At 43.5% G+C, this 16,172-nt stretch overlaps 1 protein-coding gene across 11 annotated transcripts in view; it reads right to left on the bottom strand.

The window, feature by feature from the left end:
- The window catches only part of TNRC6C (trinucleotide repeat containing adaptor 6C), a 322,756-nt gene that overhangs the window by 32,552 nt on the left and 274,032 nt on the right, over positions 1–16,172 (bottom strand). For 10 of the 11 annotated variants that reach the window (XM_063351800.1, XM_063351809.1, XM_063351804.1 and 7 more), the window contains one exon: positions 3,663–6,254. In XM_063351800.1, the coding sequence (XP_063207870.1) occupies positions 3,663–6,254 (2,592 nt within the window). Of the gene's footprint in view, positions 1–3,662; positions 6,255–11,858; positions 12,324–16,172 lie in introns of those variants that run through there. The other variant, XM_063351810.1, reaches the window with a different exon arrangement.

Genomic DNA, 16,172 nt, shown 5'->3' on the forward strand with positions numbered 1-16,172 from the left:
GGGAAGCTCTAAATTCGGCTTTCAGCAATGAGATCCCCCTTGTGTGGAAACCAAGGGCAGGCTTTTCATGTCCCCTGGCTGTCCCCCAGAACCTGGCTGTTAGAGGGCTCAGCACCCACAACAGGACTTTGGGTTTTCACATGAGTGTCCTAAAGGGGTTCAAAACCAACCTGGTTTCAAATGCATTCCGATGAAAGTTCAAACTAATGAAAACACATCACTTGTGCTCTCTGTTTCCCATAAATTACATGCTATGAATGACACAGAAGCTGCCACTGAGACAATGGCACTGGACTATAAAAGGAACAGAGAGCTGTTCAAAGCTTTCATAATTTAGACCTGGTTCAGATTTTTTTAAGCTCCTTACTCTCTAGGAACCACAAAGACCTTAATTTTCTACTTAAAATCTCCATAGGGATGCCCACATTTTCTCTTGTCGTTTCTTTTCTGAGCTGGAGGATGGGCGGTCGGAACCCCCCCAGTCTCCAGCTACCCAATGGGCACAGGAAAGCACCGAGCCCACTCAGCATCCGGAGAAGGATCTGGTGCTGGTTGGGATCCAGAAATCTCTCTTTTCATCATCCCTGTTTGCAAAACCTTTTCTCACTTCCTATTCCCCTTGTATCAAAGTTGCAAGAGTTAAAAGTGCTAGTAAGAATTAGGCACAAGTAATTTAGATAAAAATTGAATCTAAATCAAAACCACTAGCTTTCTGCTCGCCTTTCTAAATAGCTCACCAGCGGTTTGGAGCAAGCTCCTATAACCAGAAAAGACTACGTTTATCACATTATCTATCCCCCTTTTTTCCCCCCAATAGAAAAAGAAGCTCCTCAGAGCATTATCCATTTGCATCAAGTGTGTACCAACATCTGCTTCCCATCAATAGCTTTTAAGTTCTGTATTCAAAGAATCTTGAGAACTTCTGGGAATGTGTGACAACTTGAATAACAAGACTGTAACTTGGCCTCCACTTCTGAACTAAAATACTATAAACTTAAACCCAGAAGGGACTGCTGCTCCTTTGTGAACTGTTAGCTAGTGCTGTATGGCAAAATTAAAATCTATTTCTTTGCTTTCAGGATGCGTGGCTGTGGCATCTTACAGCTACACCAGGCTTCCCACTAATACAGGAACACAATCCAGCGCTCCTTATCCATGATATTCCCTGAATAACCAGGAATGATAAATAGGACTGGCAAAGTACATCATGACCCATGCAGGAGACAGAAAGCCAGTGGTAACTACTTAGTTCAAGCGTTGTAAGATTTTTAGATGAGCGCTTAGCCCGCGCCCTATGGCACAACCTTTAATTACACAATCATGTTTTGCATGGAAATACTGTACATGGAAAAACATTGTTGGGTGAAATTTGGTTGTGGATTACAGAAGTCTCCTGGCTACAGGATTCTCGTCTCCTTTACTGTGGAGGTTGGAAATGCATAGCCAACGGCACAGGGAATTGGAGTAGGAAAAAATAAGGTCAAACAGCCCGACAACAAATTGCATGTTTGTATCGTAGGAAAGCCGCCCATTACTCGCTTCTCATCTTTTAGCTGTCCCAGGTGGGACATGATTTGTTGATGTTAAATTTTAAGTCCGTGTAAATTCCCACAAAGACCAACAGGATACAGTTCTACAGCTGCTATGTGCTACATGCAATGTTAAAAACAGGTCTCCTGCACTTTGAATGGGGAAACCAATAATGCCATTTTAAATTACACTAGCACAAGACCAGCCCCTCTCAGGCAGAGTCAAAAGTAAAGATGGGCATAACAAAAAGACGCACGGGACTGCTCCTAGCTTCCATTTGCAGATTAGACAATAATCCTTCAAAAATATTTCCATGTATGGCCTTTATATCTGTACCTACGTACAAAACTGTAAGCATATGTAAGCAAAAATACACAACAAAGGCCTTATGCCCTCAATAACTTGATCTAAATTTTAATATCAAAATTGTATTTTAAATCATCTTAACTATTCCTCAATTTACCTTCTTCCTCACATGCTGTGTTATATTCTGAGAGCTGTTTTTGCTTTAGTATCTTAGAATCTTTCTAATGAACATTTCTGCGAGATGCACACTGCTGTCATTTAACCTGGCCACGTGGCAGCCTGAGCGGATGGTTACAAGTTAATGAGCAGTTCTCTGACTGCATAAACACATCACTTCAAAGAAACCCTTCCTTTGCTACCGTCTCCGGAGGAATCACTGTAGGTTAACACCAGTTTTTAAATTCCATTTTCAAAATCTGAAGGACTCAGAACCGTTAAGTTCTCCTCTGTAAGGTGTTAGATGATTGAATAGCATTAACAATACATTGCTGTATATGAAAAGTTTTACAAGCACTGATGTAATAATCCAAAAATCACCTTAATGAAAAAAAAAACCAACAACCTACCACCCAAAACCCCACTCAAAAACCAACCAAAAACCCACTTTCACGATATCTCCACTATAATTGTCACTTTCATGCGTAAAGTTTTAAATATAGATGAAGTAGGTTTAAGGTAAATGAATTACAGATCACATATGTCAGACTGACCAAGTACAAAACTATTTAAAGATTTCTCCTTCTGGAGCACACACTATTAAAATAAATACTCTCAACTGTTAAAATATTAGACCAGAGTAGGGAACAAGAAACTATTTTTACACAGACATCACAGTAAGTTTGAATTGTTTCACAACATCAAAGAGAAAAAATGTTGGAAATAAGAGAAGTAGAACAAACCCCACTCAGAGAAAAACATGGTTAAAAAGTCAATATTTAGCCATGACCAAGACGAAACAAAAACCTGGAGAGAAAAATCAGATGAAGAATTTCAAAGAGCACTGCAAGATTAGATTTATTTTGAGAAGTCTGTGGTCATGATGTAGAGCAGGGCTGCTAGTACCTTTTATTTAAATACCTCCCCCGCTAAGCATTTTTCTTACTTTTTCCCCATTTTTATTCCTTGCTGCTTGTCTACAACAGTACCTCGTCTTTGATTAGAAAAATTCCTAGACGCCTAAAACCTTGTCTTTGGAACACAGCTGAAGTTAAAATAACTTTTCCCAGCCACCCCGAATATTAACATCTTTAACCAATCCAGCTTTATGAGAATCCCATAAAAGTCTGGGATACTACCCATGCTGGAGACCTGAAGTACGGAGGAGAACCATTTCTTCATAAAAGACAACAAACAGAAGACAGGAGAAACAGCAACAGCATAGATTCATGCAACCCTTAAAAAAAACATCTGTTGCCAAGAGATATGGGTTGCAGAAAAGAAACAGATGCACGCCGTCTAAACAAGAACAAAGACTGAGCAATGGTAACGGAAGACAAGTAAGAGGGGAAAAAAAGGTTAGCAAAACCACCCCAAACTCTCAAAATGGTTGAATACAAAGTCACTTAAACTGTGGAAGAGCTGACAAAATAAATACCAACCAACAATGTACAGATTTATTGACCAGGTATTGTTTCAAGCCTTTCTTACATTCACTTGGACTATGGAAGCTGGTGACAGGATCCATAGGTTCTGTCCTCTGCTTCAGAGTAAATGAATAAAACTTACTCTATGACATAAATACAGGATGTCTGTCTTTAACCACAAACTGACCGGGCCAGACAGCATTCAGTAAAGGTATAAAGTGTCTTAGAAAACTATTTTCATACCTGGACCAAGCAGCGGGGACCGGTTCGGCTGGGCACTTGACTGGTGCGATGGCTGAGGTTCAACCATGTTTGTGTTGATAATGGTGCTAGTGGTGGTGGTATTGGTTGTGGTACTGCTCTGAATTATAGGATTATTTCTATCCCACATGTTTACAGTCTTGTTGTTGTTGTAATTTGGGTCGCCCCAAGCTGAGGTACCATCATCGATTTCCATCTTGCGGCGAATGGACGGGGGAGATGGCTCTTCCCAGCCAGTTGCCTCACAGTTCTCTTTTTGTTTGGCTGGCACTGGCCCACCAACCCACCCTGACCCCGTCTGTTTTACAGAAGCAGCTCCTCCCCAGTTACTCACATTGTTGTCCTGGGGTTTATTAGCCCAATTTTGTTGGGGGCCTGGCTTTAAAGATTCCCCCCAACTTGTACCTGTATTAGCCTTGCTGTTTGTGCCATTTCCCCAACCACTGGTCCCAGACCTCGTGGAATCATTCCAACCAGACCCTGATCTATTGTCAGAATCCCATCCAGATCCATTCTTCTTCCCATCACCCAAGTGTCCAGGAACAGATGATGAATCTGTCCAGTCTCCACCTCCTGAAGTCCAGCTTGGATTTGATTTCTGTCCATCTCCCCAGTTTTGAGATTTGGGTTTCTGAGGTTCACCCCAGGTAGGTGATTTGTCCTCCTGATTTGCGGTCCCACTCCAAGCGTGGCCGCTTTTGGCAGCAGCAGCATTATTAACAGTAGTAGAGCTTGCTGACTCTCCCCATCCCCCTGGGCCATTTGGTGCTTTGTTGCTATTGTCTCCCCAACCTGTATTTGTTGGAACAGCTGCCGGTGGAGAGTTGACCCACCCAGATACTGAAGAGGTATTTGTACTGTTCATGATGGACCCATCGTTCTTCCCCCCTGAGTTTGAAGATTGAGTAGCTGCACAACCCCAGGCCTCTGTTCCATTGTCATTCTTTCGTTCAGACCTTGGGGACTCTTCAAATTCCCAGGCAGTGTTTTGCTTTACAGGGGTCTGTCCCCACCCCGTATTGGACAGGACCCTGGGGTCAAGGTCATTTCTTGGCAACTGAACTTGCCCTTGGTCTATCATCCCTTTGTCTCTCCTCCTGCCCTCTCCAGCCCCCTCTCTCCCGGTACTGCCTTCGTTTTGACTGCCACTGCTCTCGTTACTTCCTTCGCTAGCTGTGGTGCCAGATGCTGCAGCTTTGGCCCAAGAGTTCATTTGTTCGTTGCCCTGCTGCATGGCAGGATTCGGACTGGTAACGCTAGAGCTATCCCACCCTGTTGATCCTTTCCCATTGATGTCGCTATTGGAATGCTGGTTCGGGGGCTTGCCCCATTCACCGTTCACACCGTTACTGGTGTTCCGGTTGGGGTGGCCCCAAGCTCCAGAATGCATACTACCGACGCCGCCGTTGCCACCGCCCCTGCCCCACGCTAGTACCCCAGGACCAGACGGAGGCCCCGAATCCCACGCGCTCGCTCCATTTCCTTCCTTTTGCACAGCACTGCTGGATCCATTTTGTTTAGCACTTAATGCTGAGTTCACAGTGTCTCCATTCCCCTGACTGAACCCAGAATTGCTGTTTCCTGTGGCAGGATTACCTGGGGACATGCCCCACACTGAACTGCCCATTCCTTCACCACTGCCCCCGCTGACTTGAGAAACCGATGTTCCGTTAGCACCAGGAAGGCCTTGCAGGTGGGGCGGGATGATGGCCCCCATACCAACAGCCATCCCCCAGTTCGGCAGTCCATTTGTCTGCATTGCATTGATAGGGTTTGGTGAAGAGTTCATGGGGTTAGTGTTATTTGGTCCATCAGTGTTAAGGTTCTGAGGTTGTACGCTGAAAGACACATTCTGAGAAGTGGACGTTTGTGGTTCTGTGCTCTCTTGCGGCAGCAAGTTTCCCCAAGCACCTAAGGTGCCTGTTGGGTTCCCATTCTGGTTGCCCATGTTCTGACCTATGGCACTGACTGGACTGCAAATACTGGAAGGGTTGCCTGCTCCCACAGTTCCTTCATGTCCAAGTACAGGCCAGGCAGCTGGATTGGCATTAGGGTTAAGGTTAAGATTAATGCCAGCATTCGAGTTGGAAGCACCCCAGCAGTTCTGACTTCTACCATCTCCCATCATGTTGTCCATCTTTCCATCCCCACCGCTGGCAGAGCAGTGGGCTAGGCCAGAGCTGGAGCCCGCAGCCACCCCCCACACTCTGGCCGAGTTGCCGTTACCGTTTGCTCCACCAGCTCCAAGGGCACTCTGGTTAGAAGTGCTTTGGACGAGTGCTCCGTTGGCGCCATTATTGCCATTAGTTTTCTTTGTATGTCCAGTGAAGTTGCCTTGGGCACTCCCTGTAGCCATGCTACTGTTCTCTGAGCCACAGTTGGAGGCAGAGTCAGTGTCTGTAGTACATTCTGAGGCAGACTCAGTCTCGGCTCCGGTAATGGAAGGCCACGCTTCCTTGTCAGTCCTGTCTATTATCACTTTATCCCAGCTGCAGTTGCCTTCACTCCTGAAAGTGGGCTGCTGTCCCCAGTGGGAATTCTCATAATGGTCTCCCAATCCACTGTGGCTGAGATCTGAAAGGATCCAACAAGGTTCAAAGTGAGTTCAAGCACTGCAAAAGCCCTCCATTAACTACTATTTTACATTGCTAGTAACAACACCGCGTTCTGCTAAAATTTAGAGTACATTCTCTAACATAATACAGCAATTTTCCTCACTACAATAAAGCACGATGCTCATATTTAGTTGGGTTTTTTTTAATCTGGCAAAACTCTGGATTAAAATAATGGAACAATTCAGCTTTGGAACAGCACAACAAAAGTGTTTTGTATCCCTTAGTATACTAGTAAAAATAAGCAGCGGGCAATAAATAAGAATAGCAATTACACTAATCTACGTGAAAAATCTAAAAAGCTAACTTGGAAAAAACACAGAAGAATATCTAGCAAACTCTTACCATTTATTTTGACTCAATTCTGATTCTTCAGAGAAACACAAAGGAAGAGCATCCAATAAAAAATGTAAAATGTCTGTCTGCCATTAGATACTACATCCACACCCACATCACACTCAACACACTAAATTCATACCGCATTTAGGTTTTCAACCCTTCCTGTAAATAAAGGAACAAATACGGACAGCCATCTTCACTACTCAGTGTCAATTTTACTTTTAAACAGCACTTACACTTTAGCAGAGAACTTGGGCATTTCTAGATAACAGGCAGTTTTGTCAAGAAACTTATCTCTTAAAGGATTTACATGTGGTTTGAACATTCTTTTGCACTTCCACATACGGTCCAATTTCCCCCCAAACCAATGAAAATCAATGTTACGATGTGCAGGTACTCAGAAGATGGACTTTTCAGAGCATCTCCCACATTCTCAAAGACAGACATTAATCCAAAAAATTAAACAAAAGCTCTTGAGCATCTAACTGCTTGCTAGGGCACGAAGTAAAACTGGAAGACACAACACTTCCCATGCTAAGAACTCAAGCTTAGGTAAAGTTTTTGCATTTACTTTCTATCCCGATTGCTCCCTACAAGATTTCTAGTACAGATTACTCCTGTTAGTTTCTTTTGATGGCAATTTTACAGCAAGTAATTCAGTCTGATCCTAGGGCTGTGTACTAGGGACCATCTGCAGAACAGTTCCTCTTAACTGCTTTTCAAAATAAGGGACAAAAACGCATATACATAAGTTAGAAATTTTGGATGTCAACTGTAAATCTGCAGAAGTATGACTTTTATTTTTTATGATTTGAATAAGAAGAGTATTTTGTGGGGAAGACGGATGCAACAAACCTCCCAAATAAGCTGTTAACAGTGGATGCCTGATATGTATTAAATTAAATCACAAATATTTTGGTGTGATTAGCTCCTCTAACTGCCTCCAATTAGAGGTGTTCTAATACTGCAAAGCAAGAATTGTCCCAAGAATAAAAAAAGCTCTCCCTCTTTGACAAAGTCTTCTTATTCACACATTTCACCTGTAGCTTTTTGAGAAAGGGGGCGGGGGGACAACTTGGTTGCCTCATGAAGATTTATCAAGATAAAGAAAGAACACACTAAACCAGGACAGGCTGCATCTCTCCCAGCTTGTTTTTTTCAACAAAAAACCTGAACCAATTGAAGCAAGACTATGAATGCTAGAGAAATGGAAGGGACAACAGTCTTAGCTCACTGCCTGTCATCTAGCCTAGCATTTCACAGAAGGAACTAAATAATTGACACGTGTATGAGAAATCCAGAAGAGAATATGAAAAGAGCCGCTTGGATTTACCTGGATACTCTCCCCTACATGCAATGGCTGGAAAGGAAGAAAGCATCATGTTATTCCCAGATAAAGCTGAGCGGTTACATTACAGAGCTAAGGAAGGAAGGAGGTTGAAAATGTACCTGATAATCTAGGTTTGCTACACAGGTGTTAAATAGAGACCAGAATCCCTGATAAGACGTGCAACGGAAAAGGGAGCCTTGTGAAATGACTTTAAAAAGGTCAACAGGGTCAGGAAAATGAGCCAAGCAGTGTTCTTAGCAGAGTAGGAACGAACAAAGAAAAAAACACAGCGGCAGTCCGGGTCAGAAGATAAGAGGTTGAGGCAACCAAGGAATCAGATAAGAGGAGTTACACAAGGTTTTTTTCAACACTGTGGGTGGTGAGATTCGGCACTACATTTCAGACATGACAGAAGATTTAAAAGTGGCTTGAAATAAAATCCAATAAAAAGGTCTTATCAAAGCCAAAACCTAAGCTACATATGGAAGTGCCTGGGAGAACGGTGGTGCTGCCCAGGGCATGCCAGAGTCCAAGGTTTGTGAAAAAGGATCAAGGCCACAGTGCAAGACGTCTCAATATTCACAAAAATGGCACTAGGACCTGACACAACCAAAAGAAAGGCAGCTGCTTGTTTAATCTTCTTCTTTCTGCTCTCCCCCAAAGATGGTGGTTAAAGCAATGCTTAAGTTTGACAGAACTTGGAAGACAGGAAGTAAAGAGAATGGTGGGAATGGAAAAGGAAGATGACAAAACAGCTTATAAAGACTCCTGAGAGCAGGGAGCAAAACTATTCGTTAAATAAGATACTAGGATTTTGAAGAGCAGTCAGACAAACAACGAAAAAAAAATTATGAGGGGGGAGAACTATAAAAACCAAGAGATGACCACGTTAAAAGTAGAATATAGCCAAGTGCCCCTGCTTGGATAAGCACATCGACTCCAGACAGTATCACACCGGGTCCGTTTGGCTCGGAAGCAGCAGACGCAGCTCAAACCCCTTTGCCTTTCAAGGCTTTGCAGCTCCAGGATTGCTCCCTTTGGTGTACCACCAGCAGAGTTCCTTTCCCTGAGATTCAGATTACAACCTCAACAACAACCACTGGCTAATCTCAAAGTGGTTACTTTGATAGGGATTACAATAATTTTTTTAGGTGACATAAAACAAGCAAGCAGCTTATTTTACGCCCGCCTTGAGCAGCAGTGTCCGTGCACTGGAGGCAGCGGGACCACACCGGCACCTTTCACACATCATAAATTCAAAAAAAAGCGCTAAAAGAGAGACATGCAAGAACGTTACGTAGTGTGGAAATAGTTACTGCAACAATTGGTTCTAATACCGAAGGCTGCTGCTATGAAACTTGAAAGAAACAGGACAGATAAAAAGAATGAAAAAAAAATTCATAATATAAACAGAAAAGCTGCAAAAACTGTGACTCTGCTGCTGGACAAACATAACAGAGTTCGAGCACAGAACTGATCCTGAAGAGAGGACTTTTTACATTCCTGTCTCTAGAAGCAAATCACCAAAATATATTTTTCCATTTTCTCTAGAGTAAATGGAGTTCATTCCTATAAATTAAATAGTAATACAATCCTAATTGATCCATAAGGACTTTTGGGAAACATTTGGGAAAAATAATGGAAACAAAATATTTTATACGATTAATCTAGAGAATTTTTTGTTAGTTTGAGCAGGTTTTTTGAACACATAGATTTCCTCCAACTTTTTAGGAAACCAACTCTTCAGAGAAATTGCAAATTTTCAAAGCTGTTAAGACTGAAATGGGAAACCCACATAAAAAATTCTTAAGAATCAGTTCCTTTTTATTTATGCAAAGATCAGAAATAAAAGCACTGCAGTCCACCAGAAGCATTTCCATCCTTCCTCTGTGAACCGAGCAAAGATTTTGAACGAAGCATCAGGAACAGGAACCACAGGTATTTTATGTTACCAAACCCTAGTGCTGGCACACTGCAAAGTGAAAGTGATTTTTAAATTACTACTTTGTGTTTGGAAATTTTAATTATGCATCCTTTATAAAATATCATTCCTTTTATCAACAATATTTCTTCAGCAATCAGGAAGGACAAATTAATATAATCCCATGAATAACAGCTCAAATTTGCTTTAAACATAACTTCTGTCAAATTGCCATCATAGATGCCACCTGAAAAACGCAGAGCTTCCATCAGTGTTACCAAGAGCATGAGGGTTTGGGTTTGGTTTTAAATAACACGCTTAATGGGATGGGAGGAGCTTGCTGGTGTTATTCTTACTTTACCCAACATACTTTACCAACTTCAGTTTAGCAATTATAAAAAATAGAAACCAGCTTTGGCTGTGTTTGGTAATGAAGATGAATAATTAGTTGCAAAAATCAGTTCAGTGTTTACATAGATTACAAATCTAAAAGTATGAGTGAAATGAGAGAAGCTGTTGCATGCATTTCTTAGAAAAGCAAAATACTCTGCCTGCACAACCAGTTTACCCAAAATTTCAGTCCTCCTCTGAAAATGTTATTTACAATAATATTTCTTTTCATTTTATTCACTTGCGTTAAAAGTAACTGCATCTTCATAACTTCCATTGCAGTGATTAGTTTGAATGCTGCACAGTAAAATTATGCATCCTGAACTAAAATATAGCATTCAGCGGATTTAGGAACCAAAGCGTGGAGACGGTGAGAAATGGCAAAGCCTGCCATAAGCTTCTAATGAAAACCACATTATTAGCAAGTTTTACGTATCTAATTTTCAATCAGATCTAATAGCGACTCCCTCTCTTGTTACTAGCTTTATTTTTTCAATTTGTATTAGTCAGCGGAACAACACCAACCAGATTCATTGGCTCGCCCTGTCCTGCCCAAAGGAGAGATTACAGACCACGCTGTTCTCTGCTTTGACACGCAGAAGAGAAAAACCCCAAAGGGCAGCGACAGCCCTACTGGGGATTTTACTTGTCACACAAAGGTTAGTGATTCTGAGTAGGAAGTCGAGAAAAAATGGCAGATTATTTTCTCTCCCAAAAAGAAACTGTTTTCATTTCAACATAAGCAGACCTTTAAAAGACTACACATGAATTTTCCTAAATCTGAATTAAATAGGTATCGCCAGAAATACTTTAAGTGCTCGATCACATGCAGGCTAATTTCATAAAAGGAAAGATGACACAAGCATCTGTTCTGAAGAACAAAACATAATAAAGTAGAAAATCTGGGCATTGCAGTGCTACTATTTCAGGTTACCTGCTACATGCAGCTCTGTGCGTACGCTGTCTGAGGCTGAGCACAAATTTGAAAACTGTCATCTCCGAAGCTAACTTACTACAAGTCTCACAGCTGTCAGGAAGCTGAAATCTCGAATAATGGACATAATGTAGAACGACCGAAAAGAGATGGAAGCATCGAATAAAGCAGCTTTATTTATTTTCAAACTAACCCATAGTTAAGTACACAAGTGGGAAAGCTTGTTACCCTGTTTTAATTTTCTGCACTACGACATTAAAATGTAGTTCCTCTCCTCTAATGCCGAAAGCTTTTAAATGCATTAAGAAAACAAGCAAAAATAAACAACATTTTGCATTGTTAGTAGAGATTCCACTCAACGCCACCTCTCCAAAACAAAAGCAGCAGTAGAAAACACCGAAATAATCGCATTTTTTCTGCTCGGTGCAACATTATCTTTAGCAAAGCAGCTCCCTGCGAAGACGCCATTTTATCAAACCTGAAACGCAGCCAAAAGCTGCGGACGCTGCGCTGCTGCCGCTCTCGGAAATGTTATGTAATAAATTGATTTACCAGACGCAGATGCTATTTTCTCAGGGTTAGGGTTTCTTTCTCTTTTTTTTTTTCTTTCCTCTTTTTGGCTCTAAAAAAGGGCTGACGGGTAATAAAATACCTGAAGAAAGGAGCCGCCCAACCATCCTAGGAGACGCTACATTGTGTGCAGAGCTGTTTCTGCTCCTGCATCTACGTTCGCCGGGGCTCTCGGCTTCAATATGTCGGCTGTGTACAGTGTGAGCCTCATCCTGTAGAGCTGCCAAGAAAATCTCTCGGTGCAAGCGTGCGCCCAGACGACCTGTGAGCTCGGCCGGGCCTCGGTGGCGCTGGCAATACAGCCCGCCTCCCCCTTCCCCTCGCGCCGCCACTCGAGGTGAAGGTATCGACAGAGTGGGATTTTTAAGCTTTGATTATCTAATTGCAGCTGACACTAAACCGGATCTTCCTTCCTCTTTAAATTCTTTCAACTGTCACAAAACATTTTCACTTCAGGACCCAGCTACAATTAGCAGCCAGCGCTGCTTTTGAAAGTCAGCCAAGACACGACGCGGGCGATGCCGAACGCCTGCCCCAACAGCAGCTCCTGCCTCCTTCTGCCTGCCCCAGCTCCTGCCTGCAGCTCCTGCCTGCCTCAACAGAAACTCCTGCCTGCAGCTCCTGCCTAGCTCCTGCCTGCTCCAACAGCAGCTCCTGCCTCCTCCTGCCCCAGCTCCTGCCTCCCACCTGCCGCTCCTGCCTGCCCCAGCTCCCGCCTCCTCCTGCCTCCCCCAGCTCCTGCGTGTAGCTCTTGCCCCCTCCTGTGTGTAGCTCCTGCCCCCTGCCTGCTGCTCCTGCCTGCCCCAGCTCCTGCCTGTAGCTCCTGCCCCCTCCTGCGTGTAGCTCCTGCCCACCCCAGCTCCTGCCTGTAGCTCCTGCCCCTGCCTGCCCCAACTCCTGCCCCCTGCCTGCCGCTCCTGCCTGCCCCAGCTCCTGCCTGTAGCTCCTGCCCCCTCCTGCCTGCCCCAGATCCTGCCTCCTCCTGCCTGTCCCACCTCCTGCCCCACCAACAGGGCGAGCAGCAGCCCCAAGTCCCAGCTGTATATTGGCGCGCTGCCAAGCCCTTAATGACTTCCCTGCCTCTATCTAAAAAAGATCTAAGTGGCAAACATGGGAGCGCATTAATCAAAGGCGCTGGTGTTTATCAAGGCAGAGAACAACTGCCCCAGACAACCCAGTGTGGATCATGGCGATTCTGCCTCCTGCGGAAGGGCACCAACCGTATTTGAACACCCGCAGGCACTGGTTCCATTCTTTCAACACACAGAGTGTGAACAGAACGGGGGGCAGCTTAATATTTTCAGCACCTAAATACCATCACAAATTCGTGGACTTTTATCAAGGCATATAAACAAATCTCATACTTACAGTATGTCTAATACACACCTTTACAATTATCTCCCCTTCTCACCTCCTTGCTCTTCCTCCTCCTCCCATCTGCCCCAAATACATATTAATTCCACAGTAAATGGAGCACGTTTAAAATTTGCTGTTTCAATTCTTGTCAGGTGTGCCCATTTGAGCAGTTTCACCCTTCTGCACCGGCTCGCACACAACTGATGTCTCTTTAAACTTTGGCTGCATTCTCAGAATTGCTGCCACTTCACTACCAGAGCACAATCGCTGCTGCTATTCTTGGCTCAAGAACTATTCCACTAAAGTACTCCTGAAAATAGTTGGTTTCCTTCTGAAGACATTTATTCCCTGTTTCTTTGCAATGGCCTCTGAATAGTGGACGGGTTTAACCTCATGATGAATGACAATCAAATCTGTTTGGTTTTGTTTCCATTCAGAAAACTATTTCAAATGCAACCTCAAACTAAGCTTGAGAGTCAATTTTGCAAATCTTTAAAGTGAAAATATTGTTGCAGTTTATTACATTCCTTTAATACCAGCTATACATGACTGAAATTTCCATTAGTTAAAATGGTACGTCAAAACCGGAAAATATAAGATATATTCCCTTGTTCCTTGCATTTTTCTTATTAATAACATAAACGTTGAATCACAGAATGGTTTGGGTTGGAAGGGACCTTAAAGCTCACCCAGTGCCACCCCCTGCCCTGGGCAGGGACACCTCCCACCAGCCCAGGTTGCTGCAAGCCCCGTCCAGCCTGGCCTTGAACCCCTCCAGGGATGGGGCAGCCACAGCTTCTCTGGGCAACCTGGGCCAGGGGCTCACCACCCTCACAGGAGAGAATTTCTTCTTAATGTCTAATCTAAATCTCCCCTCTTCCAACTTGAGGGTACTTCCTGTAATCAACTTCAATTTAGGGAGGGAGGTACTTATCAAGGGCACAAAATCAAGGGCACATGTTTACTGGCGAGGGGTATGTAGGAAGGCAACACAGAATGCCAGGGAAGAGTCAGAGCCCACACCAAAACCTGGGCGCAAAACGAAGCGCAGCTTCCACTCCAGCCTGTGCTGGCCGAGAGCGACTGCTCCCTTCCACGCACCCCATCCTGTAGCAGCCTCAACAGGGCAAGTGTCTTGATAAATCTGAAATCTTTATAGATACCTGAAGACTAAAAAAATGGGATTTGAGAGATTATGCAGAGCACTCACCTGATCTAAGCAACCATTCCTGTTACGCACTAAGTGACATTTGCCCAACACACCAAGGAAGCCCTCCAGCAACAGAGACTGCACATCCCCACGTGCTCTCTCTCACTTCTTAAGATAGCTTTCATACTGGCACGTTTTTCCTAATGTCTAACCTTAAATCTTCCTTGTTGAAATTTAAGTCCATTATATTCTATCCGATCCATCACAGGTATAAAGAACATATCCTTTTCTTCCTTGCAGCAGCCACTTAGGTATTTCTGCATTCCAGTCCTCCTTTGACTCAGCAGCTCCAATGCCTTCACTCTTTGCAAGGCTTACTCTCAAGGTCTCTACTCATTCCTCTGAGCTTCTTCCAGCTGGTTCCCTTCCTTCCGAAGGCACAGTACCCCACACTGGACTCAACATTCACAGGCCTTACCAGAAGTGCCTCACGGGAAGCAATACTGTTTATATCCCTCAGTATGTCTGTCATCTTTTCAACAATGTGACACCATTAATCTGGTTTACCCTGTGACCAACTCCAGATCCATTTTTGCAGCGTGATACTCATGTAACCCTATTTGTGTACAGAGCTGCTCCAGCCAAAATAAAGAACCTGTTCCTTTTCTTTCTTTCTTATTCGTTTAAATACTTTTGTCACCACTATTCCATACTGCAGATTTTGTCTTCCAGTTGCCTTGCACTCTTCTCCAGCTAGGTATCATTCAAAAATTTAATGAAGACTGCTGTTTATAGCTGAAAGACTGATGCAAATATCAAAGAGTACGAATTTGCACTCTCACTCAAAACATTCTCATTTTGCCAGTAAGGACTACCCTCTGCCTACAGCTTCCTGAGCGGCTCTGACACTTCTTACAATAGTTTCATCTTATACTTCCCAATTATTTATACCACCACACATCCATCATGCGAAAGTCTTCTGGGGCACTATCAAATGCTGTAGGAAGTTGACATTTCCCTCCCGTTTTGCAGGGTCTGTCGCACTGCCAGCAGGCGACTACTCTCCTTTGGCATCACCTGCTCTCCACAAACCCATCTTGGCTCTGGACTTCTCCCTTGTAAAGTTCTAAATGCACAGAAATAGCTGCTTTGGTTATTTTTTTCTAGTCTTCTAGCAGATTACTCTAATCTGTAATTCCTCCATTTCTCCTTTCTCATCTTTTAACATCAGTTGGTTTATTTCCTGTTTTGGAGTTCTCACACTCTGAAAGAATGCCGGTGGGACAGACTGCGCCAGCCCATCCTCAGTGCAGGCTACCATGAATTTCATCACTTCCAGACAGTTGGAAACATTTTATTTCCTTACGTACCCTAACTCACTGTAGTCTTAGTTCCAAGTCAATCATCAGTTTACAGATGAAGGGAAAAGGCATTTAAAGTATTCTTGATGCCATCTATCCGTGGTTCTCCCTGTTGAACATCAGGCCAGTTCCACTGGCCTTCCTTTTACTACTGATGGACTCGGAAAGTGTTATCTTTTTGTTCTTTGGTTTTTCCCCTAATGGCTAGAAACTTCTTTGTTCGTTATTTGTTTCTTGTAGTTTCGTACCTGAGCTGAGTAAATTCAGCTTTCTGATAATTTTCACATGATGTTACTCCTTTTCTGCACTTCCCAAGGATCAAACACTTATTTCCCAGTCATTTTGACCTTAGTTAGTTGCTTCCTACCTTTTACTTCCCCACCATCAGAGACAGATCCTGCTACTCCGTCTCTTCACATGCTTTGTCAGAAAACTGCCACCTGCACAGTTTAACAACTTGCCAGACTCTCTGTCTCCTGACCGTGTTTCCCCTGACACCCGGGCAGATCATGTACCTGGCTCTGACTAG

This window comes from Chroicocephalus ridibundus, chromosome 14 (assembly GCF_963924245.1).
Source record: "Chroicocephalus ridibundus chromosome 14, bChrRid1.1, whole genome shotgun sequence".
Classification (NCBI taxonomy): domain Eukaryota; kingdom Metazoa; phylum Chordata; class Aves; order Charadriiformes; family Laridae; genus Chroicocephalus; species Chroicocephalus ridibundus.